This window comes from Siniperca chuatsi, linkage group LG6 (genome assembly GCF_020085105.1).
Source record: "Siniperca chuatsi isolate FFG_IHB_CAS linkage group LG6, ASM2008510v1, whole genome shotgun sequence".
Taxonomy (NCBI): Eukaryota; Metazoa; Chordata; class Actinopteri; order Centrarchiformes; family Sinipercidae; genus Siniperca; species Siniperca chuatsi.
Genome location: NC_058047.1, coordinates 19,435,296 through 19,452,139, shown reverse-complemented (window position 1 = coordinate 19,452,139; position 16,844 = coordinate 19,435,296). Strand labels below are relative to the sequence as shown.

At 38.8% G+C, this 16,844-nt stretch overlaps 1 protein-coding gene and 1 long non-coding RNA gene across 2 annotated transcripts; one reads left to right on the top strand and one right to left on the bottom strand.

Annotated features, from left to right (window-relative positions):
* Nucleotides 1-748: 748 nt before the first annotated feature.
* On the top strand, nucleotides 749-16,279 carry sh3gl1b (SH3-domain GRB2-like 1b). The gene is made up of 9 exons (XM_044199068.1): nucleotides 749-1,156; nucleotides 6,681-6,749; nucleotides 7,608-7,680; nucleotides 7,763-7,906; nucleotides 8,265-8,398; nucleotides 8,618-8,776; nucleotides 10,016-10,119; nucleotides 10,300-10,433; nucleotides 13,466-16,279. The coding sequence occupies exons 1-9, from the start codon at nucleotides 1,112-1,114 to the stop codon at nucleotides 13,657-13,659; spliced, it is 1,056 nt and encodes a 351-aa protein (XP_044055003.1). The 5' UTR covers nucleotides 749-1,111; the 3' UTR covers nucleotides 13,660-16,279.
* Nucleotides 8,756-13,459, bottom strand: LOC122877478. Its single transcript, XR_006378262.1, has 2 exons — nucleotides 13,345-13,459; nucleotides 8,756-9,296 (listed from the first exon to the last, which is right to left on the bottom strand). It is a non-coding gene; the product is annotated as an uncharacterized LOC122877478 (long non-coding RNA).
* Nucleotides 16,280-16,844: the final 565 nt, after the last annotated feature.

Here is a 16,844-nt window from a genome sequence, read left to right as displayed (position 1 = left end):
CCATATACATAAAAGCAGGGGTTAAGGATACCCTGTATTGGGAACATGCAGTGCATTATTACCATCATATGGTAAATAATAGCTGTTCAGGGACCCAACCATGTACTTGAGTAAGTTTTTATTCCTGGTAAGATAATTTCATGTATTCACAACCAAAAAGCTCCAGGCTTAATGTGTGACAAGTGGTTTGTGCTGATTTAATTGAAATTTTGTTTGAGGGTATGAACCACTAAAATACAATATAAACTGTATTTCTGATTCTGATTGATGATAATGGCCTTATAATGGCTCCTGGTTTATCACCTAATCTCGAGGAGAGTGCCTGTGTCAAAATCTAGTTTTAAGACCATTGTTTCAGGTTTGTGCTTATATATTAAATGCATGTGTTTAATCACTACACAGCAAACCTTGGGCAAGGTAGAATTCCAGTATAGGAAAAACTGTAAGAACTGTACAGAGAGTTGGAGGAAGGGGGGTTAACACAGGCGCCCAGCAGTTCATTTTTGCCCTGGGGCACCCTAGCAATCCAGCTATGTTTCAAGCCATTACATACATATAACAATCTTATTAATTTATCTTTGCTAATTAGGACTACAACGTCTGTTTCTTTCTTTACGTCTTTAGACATAAAAAGGCTTCGAGTATATTATCTGAGAATGGGAACATCTGGCCTGTAAATCCTGCAGCAGACAGACGGGTGTGTACCTGCTACATCCAGCAGGGGGCAGTGTGCACCAACATATGAATCCATTATCGTCTACTGTGTAAAATCGGGAAACGGATTTCTTCAAAGTGGCTGGTACAGATTTGGTGCTCTGTGTAACGTACAAGCGTGCCCTAGGTTGTTTGCGTTTTAAGTTCCGGGATAATATTGTTGATTTTGGTGTTTTTAGTACATTTCGCCCCGTTATCTGACAGTGGGGAAGAGTCATCCTCGACGTGGACGTGGTCAGTTGGCGTGTCCCGACTTGGAGTGACGGCTGTGCAGTCCTATGAGTCCTCCTACACATTTTTGCACTGGCCCCTTTTCTTATACACGATATCGCTAACTTTAGTTATAGCGTGACCTATTTACACCTTCGTTGGAAGTTGAAGACAGTCGGGATTCAAGATGTCTGTTGCGGGCTTGAAGAAACAGTTTTATAAAGCCAGCCAGGTTTGCAAAACTTTTTTTTTCAGCTAGCAACTGTCATGTATCGTTAGCAGCTAGCCCAATTTAGCATGATTAGCTAGCGGTTTATAGTTGGCTAATGTTAATAACGCTTTGTTAATGTAGCTGTTAACTTAGTGTGTGGTAGCAGCAGAAATCTATAGCGAGAAACGCTTTGTCAGTGTGTAAAATATCACTGTTGTTTTTAGTTGGCATCTTTTATAGTTAAAATAAGCATCTTTCGGACATGTTTTGCATTACCGTTAGTTGAACTATCGTTAACTAACTTTAGCTAATGCTATCTAGCTAACGTTATTGTGCTGTTAACGGTGTAACTGTACAGGTATTTCACATTTTGTGCTTTTAAGTTAACGTTATCTTACCCAGCAATGCAGCAGCTCAGATTCAGTAACGGTAAGTATACATCCTGTGGTAAACATTGGCTAGCTGTGTTTGCTTAAGAGACTCTCCGGATGAGTCAGAGCTATAAAGAAACAATAACTTACACGAACAAGTCGTGCAATAGAAACCGAGCAAGTATTGACTCATTAAATTATCAGTTTTGTATATTTACGGAAAGACCCTTTTCATCTGTGTGTCAGTGTAAACTGGACACCAGGTTTTAGTAGCGCTTCTTCCTTCTTCTGGGTGAGGACCCAGTTACCTATTTTACAGCTGGGCTTTTTTTTTTTTTTTTTGGTTAGTCTTTTGTTTAACGAGCCAGATCAATATTTAGGGCAGTTGAGGGGAGAAACCTAAAATACTATTGCGTTAGAAATGCCACTGCCGCCCATACAAGTCTTGCTGTTTTTTAATGTCTGAACCTTGGTGTGAATGTTTTTAATTTTGGCCAGCGCTCTCAGTCATGGGCGGGGACAGCTAAAAAGATTTTTGAGTCTCTTTTTTCTTCCTACCCCTGCTGATCTAAGCAGGAAAGACATTTGGTTTCTGCCCCAGCTTCCTGACAGGAACAGACTCATGTCCCTGTTGGTTTGGTTGTGAGGAAAAATAACACGATTCAGAAGCTTTCATGTTAGGACTGTTGGTACAGCCTAATGAAAATTAATAGTAAAGGTGTTTGAGGGAGATTAAGTGGATTAGTGCATGAGCAAGTGACCCAAGGGATGATGCAGAGAATGGGGTGGGAAAAGAGTGTGCTTTCGCTTTATTAGACTGCAATGCAGCTGCTTTTCTTGCCAAAACTCCATGAGAGTCAATAACATTTGACATAGATTAGATTTTCTACACTGCAGGCATGCAGGAAGTTGGCGGTGGAAATGATATCTGTGCCCTGTAGCTCTTACGTTCTTGTCTTGTCTTTTACTGTCTCTCCTCCCTTGTTATTTGTTTTTCTGAGAATTACTCCTAAAACTTAATGTTAAAACCTGAAATGTCAGACTCACTTAGAGCACAAATAAAATCACACTCATACGCGTTTTAGGTGTGACAGTAGGAGCGATGGATATTCTTGAATGGAGATGACAGATTTAGACAGTATCCAATAGGCTTTTTAAGACTATTTGTGCAAGTTTATATATGTACTGATATAGTTATAAGTCTTCTGGTTTCAAATGCTTCAATTTAGCAGCTGAAGATAAATGCAGTTATGCATACATGGATGACATCATAAGTAAGGGATAATACCCAACAATGTTTGTAATGGATGACGTAGCTGCAAAGAACCAGCAGACGTGAAGCAAATATCAAACATATTTGAAATTGTATTTATATTTATCTTCTTTTTTTTTCTTGATTACATAAATAACACTCCAAGCTCTGTAGATAAGCCTCACTGTTGCTGTCCTTACCTGGAGTTCAATACTGCCGCAAACAACAGCAAACACCTGTGCAGAGGTGTGTTGTAATACTCACAGACAGGATTTTACAACTCTGAAAAGTTATCAGGGCAGCAACTATTTTATCTTTCGTCATGACGACTGAGAGGTAACAAAGTAATCTTCCAGGAGTGTGTGCTTGCATGTGTTTGATTTCCCAATCACAGCACCATGCCAGATGACGTCACGTTGTGTTGCAGCAAAAGTTGGGCCCGGTTCAACTTTTTTGCCAGGCAACCCTGCGTTGTTTTGCTGGTACCCTCTGCGTTGGCACCCCCGCTGCGCCAACAGACTGCTCCCATTTAAATGAATGAGACGGCTGTATTTTTTCAAGCAGGGCTGAAGTTGGTCTAAACGCATCCTCACTGTTTCTGGCCTAACGTTCATTATATTGGGTGTTAAGACATACTTCAATCAGGAGAGATTAGTTTATGGATATGTTTATTTAAAAAGTAGCTTATAGTTTGGTGCAGACTTAATCTGAGATTAATTCCCATTTATAGGAGTGATAATCAGTCTGCAATGTAATTCCTATATAAATCTGGGAAATAATTACTGAAGCCATGGTACAGGTGCTGGTGATGCTGGTGAAATAGTGCGGTGATTGACCCCTGTGCTTATAAAGGAGGAAATGGTAGTTTGGTAGGCTTGATTTACTGTAAATAACCAGGAGAGAGTTGCAGTTTGAATTTTAAATGCAAATATTTAAGAGAACAAGCGCCAAGAGGCATCCCTTTGTGAAGTTAGAATGAAGGAAGACATTAAAAAAAAGAATCAAATAGTCTTCCTGATTGAACACTTGCTAAGCTCCATTGATGCTTCTTATATATCACCAGAAACGCTGCTGAATTTCTATCACACCTTCAGTTTTTATATCCGATCACATAACGAGTTCCTCTTGAAATATGATTTGCTCGGTTACTGTGGGGCAGAGCTTTCTTTTTATATCTATCTTTGATCTCGAGCCACATCGAGCTAGTTTTCAAGTATTCTCTGCACAATGTTTTATCTGTAAAACAAGTTATCTTTTTCCCCTTTTAACTCTGTCTTTATTACATATGATGGCTTTAACAAAGGCATGTTATGCTACAGCAAATAGACAGGTTTGTTGAGTGAGAGAAATAACCCACTAAAAATAATACGATTTTCCTCACCAAATGATAATTACCAGCTCATTTTTCATATGCCACATTAAGAAACAATACAGATGTACATTAGGCTGCCTCTTTCTCTTGCTACTTATTTGGTATCTAGACCTCTGTATGAGTCAACTTTCTGGGCCTTGCAATCTTCAAGTCACCTGAAGCCAAATTAGGCTTTGTGAAAATGAACCAGCATTTAACTAAATACCAGTATCTTAAATACCCAGTCATTATGATAAAAAGGATACCTGTTATAGACTGATCCCTCTATGTAGCTCTATCCGTGTTTATACCAAAACGTCCCGATGATAACCTTTTGTGGATGTTTTGAGGCTGCATTCCTTTGAGCCTGTTTGCATGTAAATAATCATGTTATACTGACATGAGAACTTGATGTTTTCATTTTCAGAAAAAAAAATACAACAGTACTTGATGGCTAACCAATTATTTCAACAATTCACTTTTCTACTTCCAAAAATCAGAGCGATAAAGATAAGATAGCAAAGATTTAGTACTGCAGACTGCAATCTTTCCTCTGAGTCAAATGCTGAGTAGGCAGAGAGTTGAGGCTGTATCTTTACTTGTGACCTGAATCCCCGAAGGCCCCCTGTCATGTGCGTTCAGCACATTGCATAGATTCAGTATAACTTGAAGATCCCAGACTGCTGAGGGGGAAGAGTAACCATTGTGTATTTAATGTTTTGTTTGTTAGAATAGAAACAAACCCTTAAAGCTGCAAGCAGCAATGATCGGGCCCTCGCACTTCCATGCACGGCGTGGCGTGCTGCAGCCGCGGCCTCCTTGCCGGCTGTTTGACGCAGCTCTGAATTGTGATGTGTCTTGGTCACTGCTTGTACGAGTTCCCGTGTCCACTATGTGGTGCTAGACAACATACTTTATGCGTTATGTTGAAGGATATCATGCGTAGACCACACCACGAAGATGTGATCAGGGTGGGACTCTTATCAAACGTGAAATTAGAGGAAGACTGGATGGTTTAAACTGAAGTTACAGCAACTTCCTGTTTAAATATTACTTTCTGTGTCCACTATGTGGCGCTAGAGAGCGCACAGTAATAACGCTTGCTGGATATCATGTGTAGTCCACACCATGTTGGATTCGATGTAAATTGGATGATGTTTGTCTCAGAAGGAGGACTTGTGTTGGAAAGTCATATAGGAAATAACTCAAACTACTGTTACTCTGTCACAGATGAGTGAATTTGACTAAGGAAAGGAAAATTGTATCTTAATCTCTTATCCAAGGGACTGGATATGTCTAATAAACCAGTTTGGAGTGGTACACCACCTGAAACGATCATATGGCCAATCTGTAACGCTGTCAGGAGCATAGTACAGGCCAGGTCCTACAAATATATAGTTGTCTAAAAACTAATCAGTTAAAGATGAAAAGAATCAGTTGTATTGTTGGCATGCATAGTGATATTTTAGGAAAGTAATAAAGTCACCTCAAAGTCTTCAGGAACATCTACTATAGTGTTATAGAGAATAAAATTCAAATATTATAAATGCAGTCCTAAATTGTTTATCCCCCCTGTTTAATTAACTGTCCAGACAGTTTGAAATGCTCCCTCTGTTAATAGAGTTAATAATTAAAGATGAACATCAAGGCTGTTACAACTTCCCTCAAAACTTAAATGCACAAGAGCAAGACAGATTCATTACGTCCTAGTGTGACACAAGTTTTATTACTAAAAAATATTTTAACTGGAATCATGGCATAAACACAAAGCAGTCATTGTGGTTCGCTTTTGTCTTTGCAGAATAGCTCTACAAATTACTCTGAAACCAAGGACTGTTGCATGCCATGTTCATTATCTTACTGGTGGTGATGGGAGTAGTTTTTCTGGCCATTTCACTTGGAGAAACTCACTCAGATATGGAACCATGTATCTCATGGACACAGCAGTCAAGGTTTCAAGTATCTTCACGTCACAGCAGTACAGACTCATTACAAAGCTGGAATAACACTTTCATTTATTTTCCAGTTCTCTGTGACTGACTTACATCCAAGAAGGATATACAAAATACTTGTACTGTACATGTTACATTTCTTAGACTTTTGTCCTAGGCCTAAAAACATGCTGAGAGATCCTACTTGGAAATACATGTGCTTTCAATCAACATGTTTTAGTCTACTTAAGTTGTAGCATATTGTCTTTATTGAGGTAAAAGTAATAGTTAGCTGATCCAACATTTTTCATCCTGCAAAGTGTAAACAAAAGGGATTGCATAACACTCTTTGTGCTGTTGTTTGTGTGATTTCTAGGGTTTTGCTACGCTGCTATCTTATTCTAAACACAGAGGATACAATATGCTGTGCTCCACACATACATTTTGCTAAAAGAAATGTTCGTCATTGCATTTTCTACTCAGCAGGCGTGTGAATGTGTTTAAAGCTTTGGCATGTTCCCCACTCTAATCAAAACCTTATGGGCAGCATTAATTAATTTGCACTCTTTCTGTCTGTCTTTTCTCCCCCTTTTCTCCTCTCTCCCTCTCTTGTTGTCTCCCGGTCTCTCTCTCCCTCTAGATGGTAAGTGAGAAAGTCGGAGGTGCTGAAGGAACTAAACTAGATGATGACTTCAGAGACTTGGAACGGGTAAGTGAGGCATCTTTCTGTGGTCTTAAAAGAGAAACATCTTTGGCTTTACTCCTGGTTGGTTTTGCACACAGTACACAAACATATTGTTGTTTTTTTGGGACTTCCGTTGTTAATGTGTACACCACTTTTAAAGCATTACATCATCCTTTGTTAGTTTATAAAATTTTCTGATCTCAAAGTTTATGAAACCGCTTAAAGCTGTGTGGATGACATCAAAAACTCAAAAATTTACATTAGAGCCAAAACAATAAGTCGATTAATCGTTCAGTTGAACGACAGAACAACATTTTGATCATTGATAACGCTTGGTAATTGTTTAAGTAATTTTTTAAGCAAAAATGCCAAAATCCTAATCATAATGATAGTAAATTGAATATTTTTGGGGTTTGGACAGTTGGGCAGACAAAACAAGCTATTTGTAGACATTTCACTATTTTCTGACCAAACATTCATTCGATTAATCCAGAAAATAATCAGCAGATTAATTGATTATGAAAATCATTATAGCTTGCAGCCTTAGTTTACATTTTTGACATTTTTATAAAGAGATAATATGAGTGATTAAAAAAGCATTCAGCTTTTAGGCTTAGTCAAACCAGCATGTTGACGTGCATGTCACTATAATATACATAGCATATACTATGTAGTATCCAAACTTTATGGGAGGGAAAATAAGTTACTGTATTTTTAAAATACTTAAACTATGTATACAAACCTATGAACAAGCAAGTTCAAGCAATGGTTAACAAAAGGTTTAACAGCATACCTCCTTTGCCTGTCACTATTTAATTTTAGTTCTGTGATTATAGTAGCTCTGCTGTACACTTGTGATGTATGTGTGCTTGCTGTTTGTAGAAAGTTGATGTTACCAGTAAAGCAGTAGTGGAGGTAATCTCCAAAACATCAGAGTACCTGCAGCCCAACCCAGGTGAGAAGAAAACTTGTTTTCATGTGTTTTATTTAAACTGCTTGAACTCTCTGATGAGATTAGTTTCTACTCCCTTCCACAGCATCACGGGCCAAACTGTCCATGTTGAACACCATGTCTAAGATCCGTGGTCAGGTGAAGAACCCGGGCTACCCTCAGGCCGAGGGGCTGCTAGGAGAGTGTATGGGGAAGTTTGGACGGGAACTTGGAGAGGAGACTAACTTTGGTAAGGTGTGTGTGTGTGTGTGTGTGTGTGTGTGTGTGTGTGTGTGTGTGTGTGTGTGTGTGTGTGTGTTGTAGTTTTGGATAGTAAATTCCTGGTGGAGGAATGTTGGGGTTTGTTATTTTGGGTTAGTGTGTATGTGTGGTAAACTTAAAATACTGACTGACAGATTGCACCCAAACTGTTTACAGTGCTTATGAAATGCTTTTTGACTATTTGAAGTATTGTATTTCTGTCTGTGTGTGGTTTTGTTAGATACTATCTGTTTCTATATGTCTGGTCTGATGGTGATACAACTGTGGTTCTGTACCATAAATCTATTAATGTCACTGAGCTATCAATCTCTGTCTGTGTGGTTCAGGCGGAGCGCTAGTAGATGTTGGAGAGGCCATGAAGAGATTAGCAGAAGTCAAAGACTCCCTAGATATCGATGTCAAACAGAACTTCATTGATCCATTGCAAGGGCTCTGTGACAAGGACCTCAGAGAGATACAGGTACACTGACATGCTTCTTTTATGACAGGGGAATACACTGTATATCAGTTCATTGGTTAATCTCTCTCATGGTGCAGCATTAGAAGATACCAGTCAAACCCCTCATCATTTATCAATTTATCAACTATCATTTCTTCATATCGTCAAATTTCATTTGATGCAAGATAGTGATCACTTCTGTGCCCCCTCCTCAACTAACTATGGCTCTTACCACCTCAGCACCACCTGAAGAAACTGGAAGGCCGTCGCCTAGACTATGATTACAAGAAAAAGCGTCAGGGCAAGATCCCCGATGAGGAGGTTCGACAGGCCCTGGAGAAGTTTCATGAGTCAAAAGAAGTGGCCGAGACAAGCATGTACAACCTGCTGGAGACTGATGTGAGGACTGATTTATTATTGTTCAGTGTGTGGTGTTATTGCCTGATACTGCCCCTATGCAGTCCATCTTTAAATTAAAATACATCCAAAAGTCAGGGGTTCTTTTGTTATCCCTTTCCACAGCTCTAAACATAGCTTCTGATGGGTGAAAGCTAGTCATACTTAACACAGCAATCCAGCATTTGTTACATTTACCCACTTTGAACACAGTGAAAAAAGAACATTTACATGCCTCAAATATATAGGCTAAAAATACAGATTCTGAGGTCCTTACAGCAATAAAAAAATCGAATCAATAAAAAACAATCCCTATCCCTAATATATAAAGTATGCGTAAGTATGAAAAACATTTCAAAGGATAACTACAGTTATTTTCAGCCTGGGCCTTCTTGTGATATTGCCACCACTGCATCATGTGAAACATTTCATCCGTTGCTTCATTGTGGAGTTTGACTAAGCTTCACTTTTGCATTGGAAGACTGCTGTCCAATACACGCCCACTGGACAAATACAGTTACACCTGTAAAGAATGATGAAACACACCCGTTCAGCACAACACTGCAGATAAACATGTCTCTAAATAGCTGCAGTTGAACAGTTATAACATTTAATCACTATTTGGGTTTAGGAATTGTTTGCCCTGTAACTGCGCACACCTGTAGGTGAGGAAGCACAGGAGAACTAAACAGCTTAGAGCCTACAGTATATCTGAGTGCATGTAGGTCTAAACTGATTTTAATGTTTTGATATACTACAGCAAAGCAGTTGAGGGGTTAGTTTTAATATTGAGGACTATATGAGAGTGTGAATATGACCAGTGCTACCTGGAGGAAGTGTCTGCTCCATATTTCCTGTTATTCCTCTAGTATCAGCCTCTTTTATGTCATTCCCTATGACTATTTTAATACCGGTAAATTTGAGCGTGCAAGATCATTTTTGACTTTGGATTAATAGTTTCACTAAATAACCTTAACTCAAGGTCTACCTACTAGTTTGAGATGAGGTTGAATACATTATAAATTATTTATTACACATTAGCTTAATGATAATGTATCTCCAAGGTGCAGTATACGCCCACACTGGGTCTTTTATGAACTGTGTTATTTATAATCCAGAATGTGGAACAGTTTATCCATGGGAATGACAAATGCAGCAATTTAAGCAATGTGACATTGATTATCGTGTGTGTGTGTGTGTGTGTGTGTGTGTGTGTGTGTGTGTGTGTGTGTGTGTGTGTAGATAGAGCAGGTGAGCCAGCTCTCATCCCTGGTGGAGTCCCAGGTGCAGTACCACAGACAGGCTGTGCAGGTGCTGGAGGAGCTTTCTGACAAACTCCGAGACAGGTGCAGTAATTGAAACCTGACACACACAAATACCAACATACTGTATAGTACATCTGACTGTGCAGCTTTCTGCTTAGAGCTTTTCAAGTCTAGTTCTGGTTCAGTCTTGGTAACTTCACACATCATTTTGTATTTACTGTGGAGGTTTGGAAATGTAAAACTTAAATTTTTTTTGAATAGGATGAATGAGGCTCAGACTCGACCAAGACGTGAATACACACCTAAACCAAAACCTATCTTTGACTTTGGAGACGACACCCATTCAAACGGCGGTTATACAACCTCGATGGCTCTGCCACCTTCACGCAACTCAGGTAAGAAACAGCTGATGGGCTCTAAACATACGTTTTTAATTATCCATTAGTGAGCATCAGTATCAGTATTTTGTAATTTTACCATGAAAACTTGAGTGAAATAAATCTGAAATAACCATTAATGTCAAAATGATGAAGTGGCTGACAGTACTGTTTGCATCAGGGAACAGATGATATCTTGACAAAACAAAGAACAAAATAATCTCTCTCTGGCATTATTTTGTATTCATCCTTACAATTATGTCACTCTCAAAGCCACACAAAAGGGCAGCATAAGATATGTGGAAAAGAGCTGCTATACCAGAGTTCCAACAACAGCAAAACATCCAGCTCTTTCTGCACACACAGAAGATGGACTAACCCAAAGTAGCGTGCCTACATTAAACACACTGCTTAGAAATCTGACAGAAAAAACTCTCCGCATTGCCACCATGATTGCTCAAGACCTGCAACCAATCAGCACCACTGAGCAGGAATATGTGAAACAAATTCAGTCTTGATGGTGGCATGCACTGAATGTTTGACTCACTCAGTTGTTGACCATGAGAAAATGGTTGTTTGTTTCTGTGGGGTGGGGGGGTGAGAGTGTGTGTCTTGCCCTGTCATCTGGCTGGCCTTTCTCCAACTGACCTTTTTCCACTTTCCTGTGACATCATCAGAGCCGTCTTTTCATTTGGCCAGATTGTCCTTTCGGAAACCCGGATTGTGTGAGTCGCAAATTGTGTGGGCCTTTTTTTTTCTGTTGAAATGGTGCAGTGTGCTTGCACAGCTTCTGGTGTGAAATGCAGGAAGACAGATACAAGTTGCTTCTCACAGGTTCAACACATAATTGGTAGTTCATGGTGAATGTGTAGTTTTACAGCATGTATGTGGTTTTGTATGAAATCCACATCCTGTACTCTAGATACTGCAACCTGACTTACTAAAGGTTCTCAACGTCTCTGCAACCGCTGGCTTATTCCACAGTTGACTAAAACAGTTATTTAACACATCCTAAAAGAACAGTCAGGATGTTCTTATAATTCAAGGAACAATTGACAAACTTCCAAACTACTCTTTTTGTCACAAAATACTATATTAATAAATATTAGTGCTATTATTATTACCATTAGTAAGTTGCAGGAATGCAGGAAAAAAGCAGCTGGTGCTAGAATTATAATTAGTTATTAATTATTATTTGTATTGGTATTTCCGTTAGTATCAGAATTAGTGTTAGAAAGAATAAGGTCACCTGTAAGCTGTTGGAATCAGCTTACAGGTGGAAGCTTTTTTTGCACAACACAAAGTTTGTGAGTTCTCAATTCGGGCAGTATGAAGCACATTTAGTTTTTATCACCCAATTTTCATTACAAACTACTGTATTTGTTCTAACAGTATTTCTGCTTTTGGGTTTTTATGTCCTACCACCATATTGCATAGTATGCATAACATTGTCTGTCATCTGTGTTTTTGTGTGTCCATGTGTAAACTGATTATTTTGAACCCATTAAATTGGGGACCATACAGAGTAGAACTGGTTTGACTTTGGAGCAGCTTGCTTCATATAGCACATATTCATATTGAGGAGAAACTGCTTTTTTGAAATTACTGTAATTAATCCTATTTACTTTAAACTGCTTTTATGCTATGATATTTTTATAATAATGTACTGTATCTAAAGTGAAAACAATGTGAAAGGAGTCCCTCATAGTGATGAACCTACAGAGAATTATCACCTGAATCTGCAGCTCCCCTTTATAGTGAGATTCAGCTCATTGTTTAGCTGTCGGCTCCCAACTTTTCCAACTGTTTTATTTCACTCTCAATGCTCTCACAGCGTCGTTTTAGGCTGTTTTTAGCAAAAAAGCTCTAAAAACCCACTGTACACTACCTGCTTTGCACCAAACAGCAGACAGACACAGTTAGAGACTAGCCGGTGAACATAGTGGCACATTTAGCTGCTAAGGTAGCTCAAGATATTTCCCTCAGGAGATTGGTTGAGAGTAAAAATAGAGCAAAAAGAGAGTGAATGATCGACTTACATTCATCAGGTGGCCAGAAACATGACTCCAAATGAATTATAATGTTGCTCCATAACTACTGTAAGCAGCTGTTTGCTAACAAGTTCGTCATATCAACTTAAAAGGTGATAATATGTCAGTGTTGTGTTCACAACAAAAACTTATTGCAGGTTTAAAATAAGGAGTTTATAGTAGAACTATCAATATTTGCTCATAAATGCATTTATTAATCTGTTTTGACCTTGCTATCATAACTGGTTAAGGAGGAAGACAAAATAACAAACAATTAAGAATGTCGTTCTCTTTGAAGCAACTGAATCAACATCATAAGCACTGATGGAAAAGTGGCTCATATTAGCTTGTAAGCTAATTAGCAGTATTTATCAATTTGTCAGTTTATCTAAATGCTTGTCAGAGAACTCGCCACTAATTGGCATTTATTTTAATATAACCTACTGTACATATAGAGAAATATTTTCATTAAGTTGCTTCAGAGTTAGTTCTATCCAATTACATCATTTACATAACTTTTTCTGCCCCTGTAAATTGATACAGCATGGAGTAAAACACAGAGAATGAGTGACCAAAGCTTTCCGCATCTCAAGCCTGCCCAGCAGTCTGTGGGGGTAAACTTGATACAATGAGAAAATTGTTTGGAGACAAAAAAGCCTAGTTTGTCTGTATGTGGAGCCCCTCTGCTGATCTATGTGAGGTCACAGAGAAAGAGATAAATGGAGAACTATTATACAGAAACCTGGTGTCATAGGATGTTGTGGTTTTTGGTCAGATTCAGCACTTGAGCTTGTTTGCAATGCTGTGTTGAAGTTGATCTGACTGTACCACATGCTAATGTTATACTAATATGAACTACAGTATACAATAGATTGCATGCTGTTGTGCTGTGTGACAACCTTTTCCTTAAACTGTCACTGCTGTTGCTCCTCACTGTGTCTGAAAGCATCCTGGAATCCAAGTTTTTTTCGTTTCCCCTCATCTTCCTCATTCTTTCTCTCCTTGCTTGTGTCTTGTCAGCCCCGGAGCAGCCAAGCTGTAAGGCGCTGTACGACTTTGAGCCAGAGAACGAGGGAGAGCTGGGCTTCCGCGAAGGCGATATCATCACCCTGACCAATCAGATCGACGAGAACTGGTACGAGGGCATGCTGAACGGCCAGTCGGGATTCTTCCCTCTCAACTACGTCGAGGTCCTTGTTCCGTTGCCACACTAATGTAAAGAGAGGAAGAGAGCCAAGGAGGAGACTGATGGAGAGGAGAAGGAGAGAGCAAGTAGATAAGTAGCGAGGGAGGAAAGTGAAGCCCAGGGATGGTCCGCAGAATATTCATTTTCACCTTCAGCTCCATCGTCATCATCACAGACGAGCACTTTTTGTCATCTGGAGTTCTGAAGAAGATGGTCACATTTCAAAGTCCAGACCAGAATATCAACCTGTTCCACCTAAAGGTAAAAGGATCAAAGATGGACACAAAATGTCATTATCCGTTATCTGGCAGTCAGAAACATTTCTTGAGGACTCACTAATGACACATTTTTAAGCAATATTTTTCTTTAACCACAAATTACTTATATGGTAAAGACAATTTGTATTGAATCTGTTGATTATGCTGACTGTGGTGACACGTTCATATCATCCTTTTTGTGTGACTGCATTTAGTTTAAAACTCAGGTTGGTCACCAACTTAACGGTCAGTTTTCAGACTGAAGAGGCCAACTCAAACCTTGCAGTAAATATCGTGTAACTTGACTGGATATTATCCTCATTTCAAAACTGAAAACTTTGTTTGTGCCCCTGAAGGACTGGAGCTCATCTCTTGATGCCACCTGCTGGCGAGACGGAGAATTACTTTTACCTAAACTACACATGACCTAGAAATGTAGTTTAACTAGTTGTATCTAAAAAGAAAGAATATTGCATTCACATAATGAGAAACATGGGCTGAAATTGGCCTCATATTTGTGATTTAGACCCTTTTCGGGGTTGGGCCTATTTGTAATGCTCTTTTTAAAGATCTATGTCTAAGCCTTGCACAGATGATAGCTTCAGAAGACAACAGACCTGATAAAGTGGTTTCCTTTTATTGTTTCAGTATTTGATTTACATTAGTCTCAACCTACTACAGTAGTTTTAAAAGTAAATATGTGAGAAAGTGTTGTAATTGCACCTTGGTCCTCAAATGAGATTGATGTGTGTGTGACAGACTTATTCCACCATTACACACAGACCCAAAGTTAAATGCAGACGTTGCACCTTTTTGTCACTCAAGGCAGGAGTGTGTTTTTTGTCTAGAGATGCAGAATTATTATTTGTTCAGTGGTTGTCTGCTAGTCTGTTCAACAGAGGAGACAGAGCCAAAAAGTCTTTATAAAATGCAATAGAAACATATCGCTTGCTTGTTCTGTAACACAGCCATATATTCATTTAGTTTTGGGCCTGTTTGTCTTAGTATGTTAAGCCTTTTCCTTTATTTTGTCTTTTGACCCGTTTTAGGCGCCTGTTAACTCCGTGCAGTGCCTGATTAGATTACGCTGCTGGCAGCGACTCAGTCTTTCATATTCGTCACTAATTGTCCCACTATTTCTGTCTTCCCTCTTTGAGAATGTGAAATTCATGTGTGCTTTGAAACTTATTCTGTGATTACCCTGTGATTCTGATGATTCAACGGCTCCGATTCGATTTATTTGTTAGTACATTGGGCTGATGTAGACAGGTGTCGTTCCTGTTTAGTTAATCTATTTAGACAAGGCCGGTTCCTTGTTCTGGATTTAGCCCCAGTCCACACCTGCAGATGGAGTCCTATCCAACATACACTGTACAGTATGAGGGAAAGACCTGGAGTGAAAGGGAAAACATCAAGGGAAAAATTATTGTAAGCTGTCCATTTTGACTAATTTGGAGAACTTTTGTAACCAAACATGAATCCTTACCAAACAGTTATCATCAGTTTAGCTAATTTTGAATGGTCTGGGGGGGGGGGATTGAGTTTTCAGTAGTTGTTTGCAGTATCTTTCTGCTACATTTCCTCTCTTCCTATCTGTTTGTAAATCACTCCACGCTGCCAAACACTTTCCCCACTCCTGAGTGCGGTCCTTGTCAAATATGTTTACATCTCTGATCTTACTACATTTGAATGCTTGTATCAAGTTCAGGGCAAAGTTAAAGGACTTTATGAGGTGCTGTCTAGATCACACTGTTATCAAAAAAAATGTCCTTGCTAGATTTGTTTTAGTGCCTTTGGACAAGAACAGAGGGAAAGTACTGCAACTAACACAGCAACCAAAACCTAACCTAGCTACTTAAGAACATGCTCAAGAATTTCTTTTCTACTTTTGGTTTTATTTCTAGCCGTTGGCACTTTCCTGTGTAAAGATGAAATACATGTGTGCACATTTCTGCACATTTCTGACACTACCGGCAGTTTGGTGTTGTTGTTTAGACTAATGTGAAGTGTATCAGCAGACCACCAGTGGAAACTGTTTTTTATGTAGATTTTAATCCGTGTTTGAAAAAATTGTCCCACTCATTTCTTTTTTTAAAGGGCTATGTATTTGTTAATCAGTCTTAAATGCTCCTCTGAACAGCATTAAATCATTCTGGCTCTCTGTAGTATTATTTTTTATATACAAGACCTTATAACATTTAAATTAATCTTTGCATGTAGTCCTATATTACACCTTGTAAATGTATTTCTTAGATTTCAGTTGCCTTTTTACTTTTGGTATGAGTACAGAATTTAACCGCAATGTTTTGTCTTTTATTATCAAAGTATTTGTACGTGCTTCTTTCTTGTCCCCCACCTCCCCCTTCTTTCAATAAATAAAAAAGAAAAATGTGTTATTGTTGTGAGTATTATTTGATCAGTATTGAAGTCTTCCAACATCAAATCATGGCTGGCTTTAAAATTGTATTTCAGACATTTGAACTGAGTAGACAAAAAAAAGAAGGAAATATTCTTCTGGCTTCATGCACAAAATGCTACAATATTTTTAGCCATGCTAGCAGCACCTACACACACACAGAGCGGACAGCAGAGCAGAGAGGCCGCAGAGGAGAGACTAAACCCAGGTGAAGTGAAATATTTTACTCGAGTAAAAAGCCAATAAGAGTAATTTATCAGAACAGCCGTTCAACAAGCATAAACTTACATAAAAGCGATATTTTCAGCTGTCTGTTCCAGCTTCTCAAATGTGGGGATTTGCTGCTTTTCCTTTTAGCGGTAATTATTTTAATCTATTTTCAATAAGTTTGAGGTTTTCACTGTTGGTTGGAAACAAAGCATTGTGAAGATGTTAATTTGGGCTCTGGATAATTGTGATGGCATTTCTCACTATTTTCACTGCTTTTACAAACCAAACAATCATTCGATCAATTGAAAAATAATGAGCAGATTAATCCAT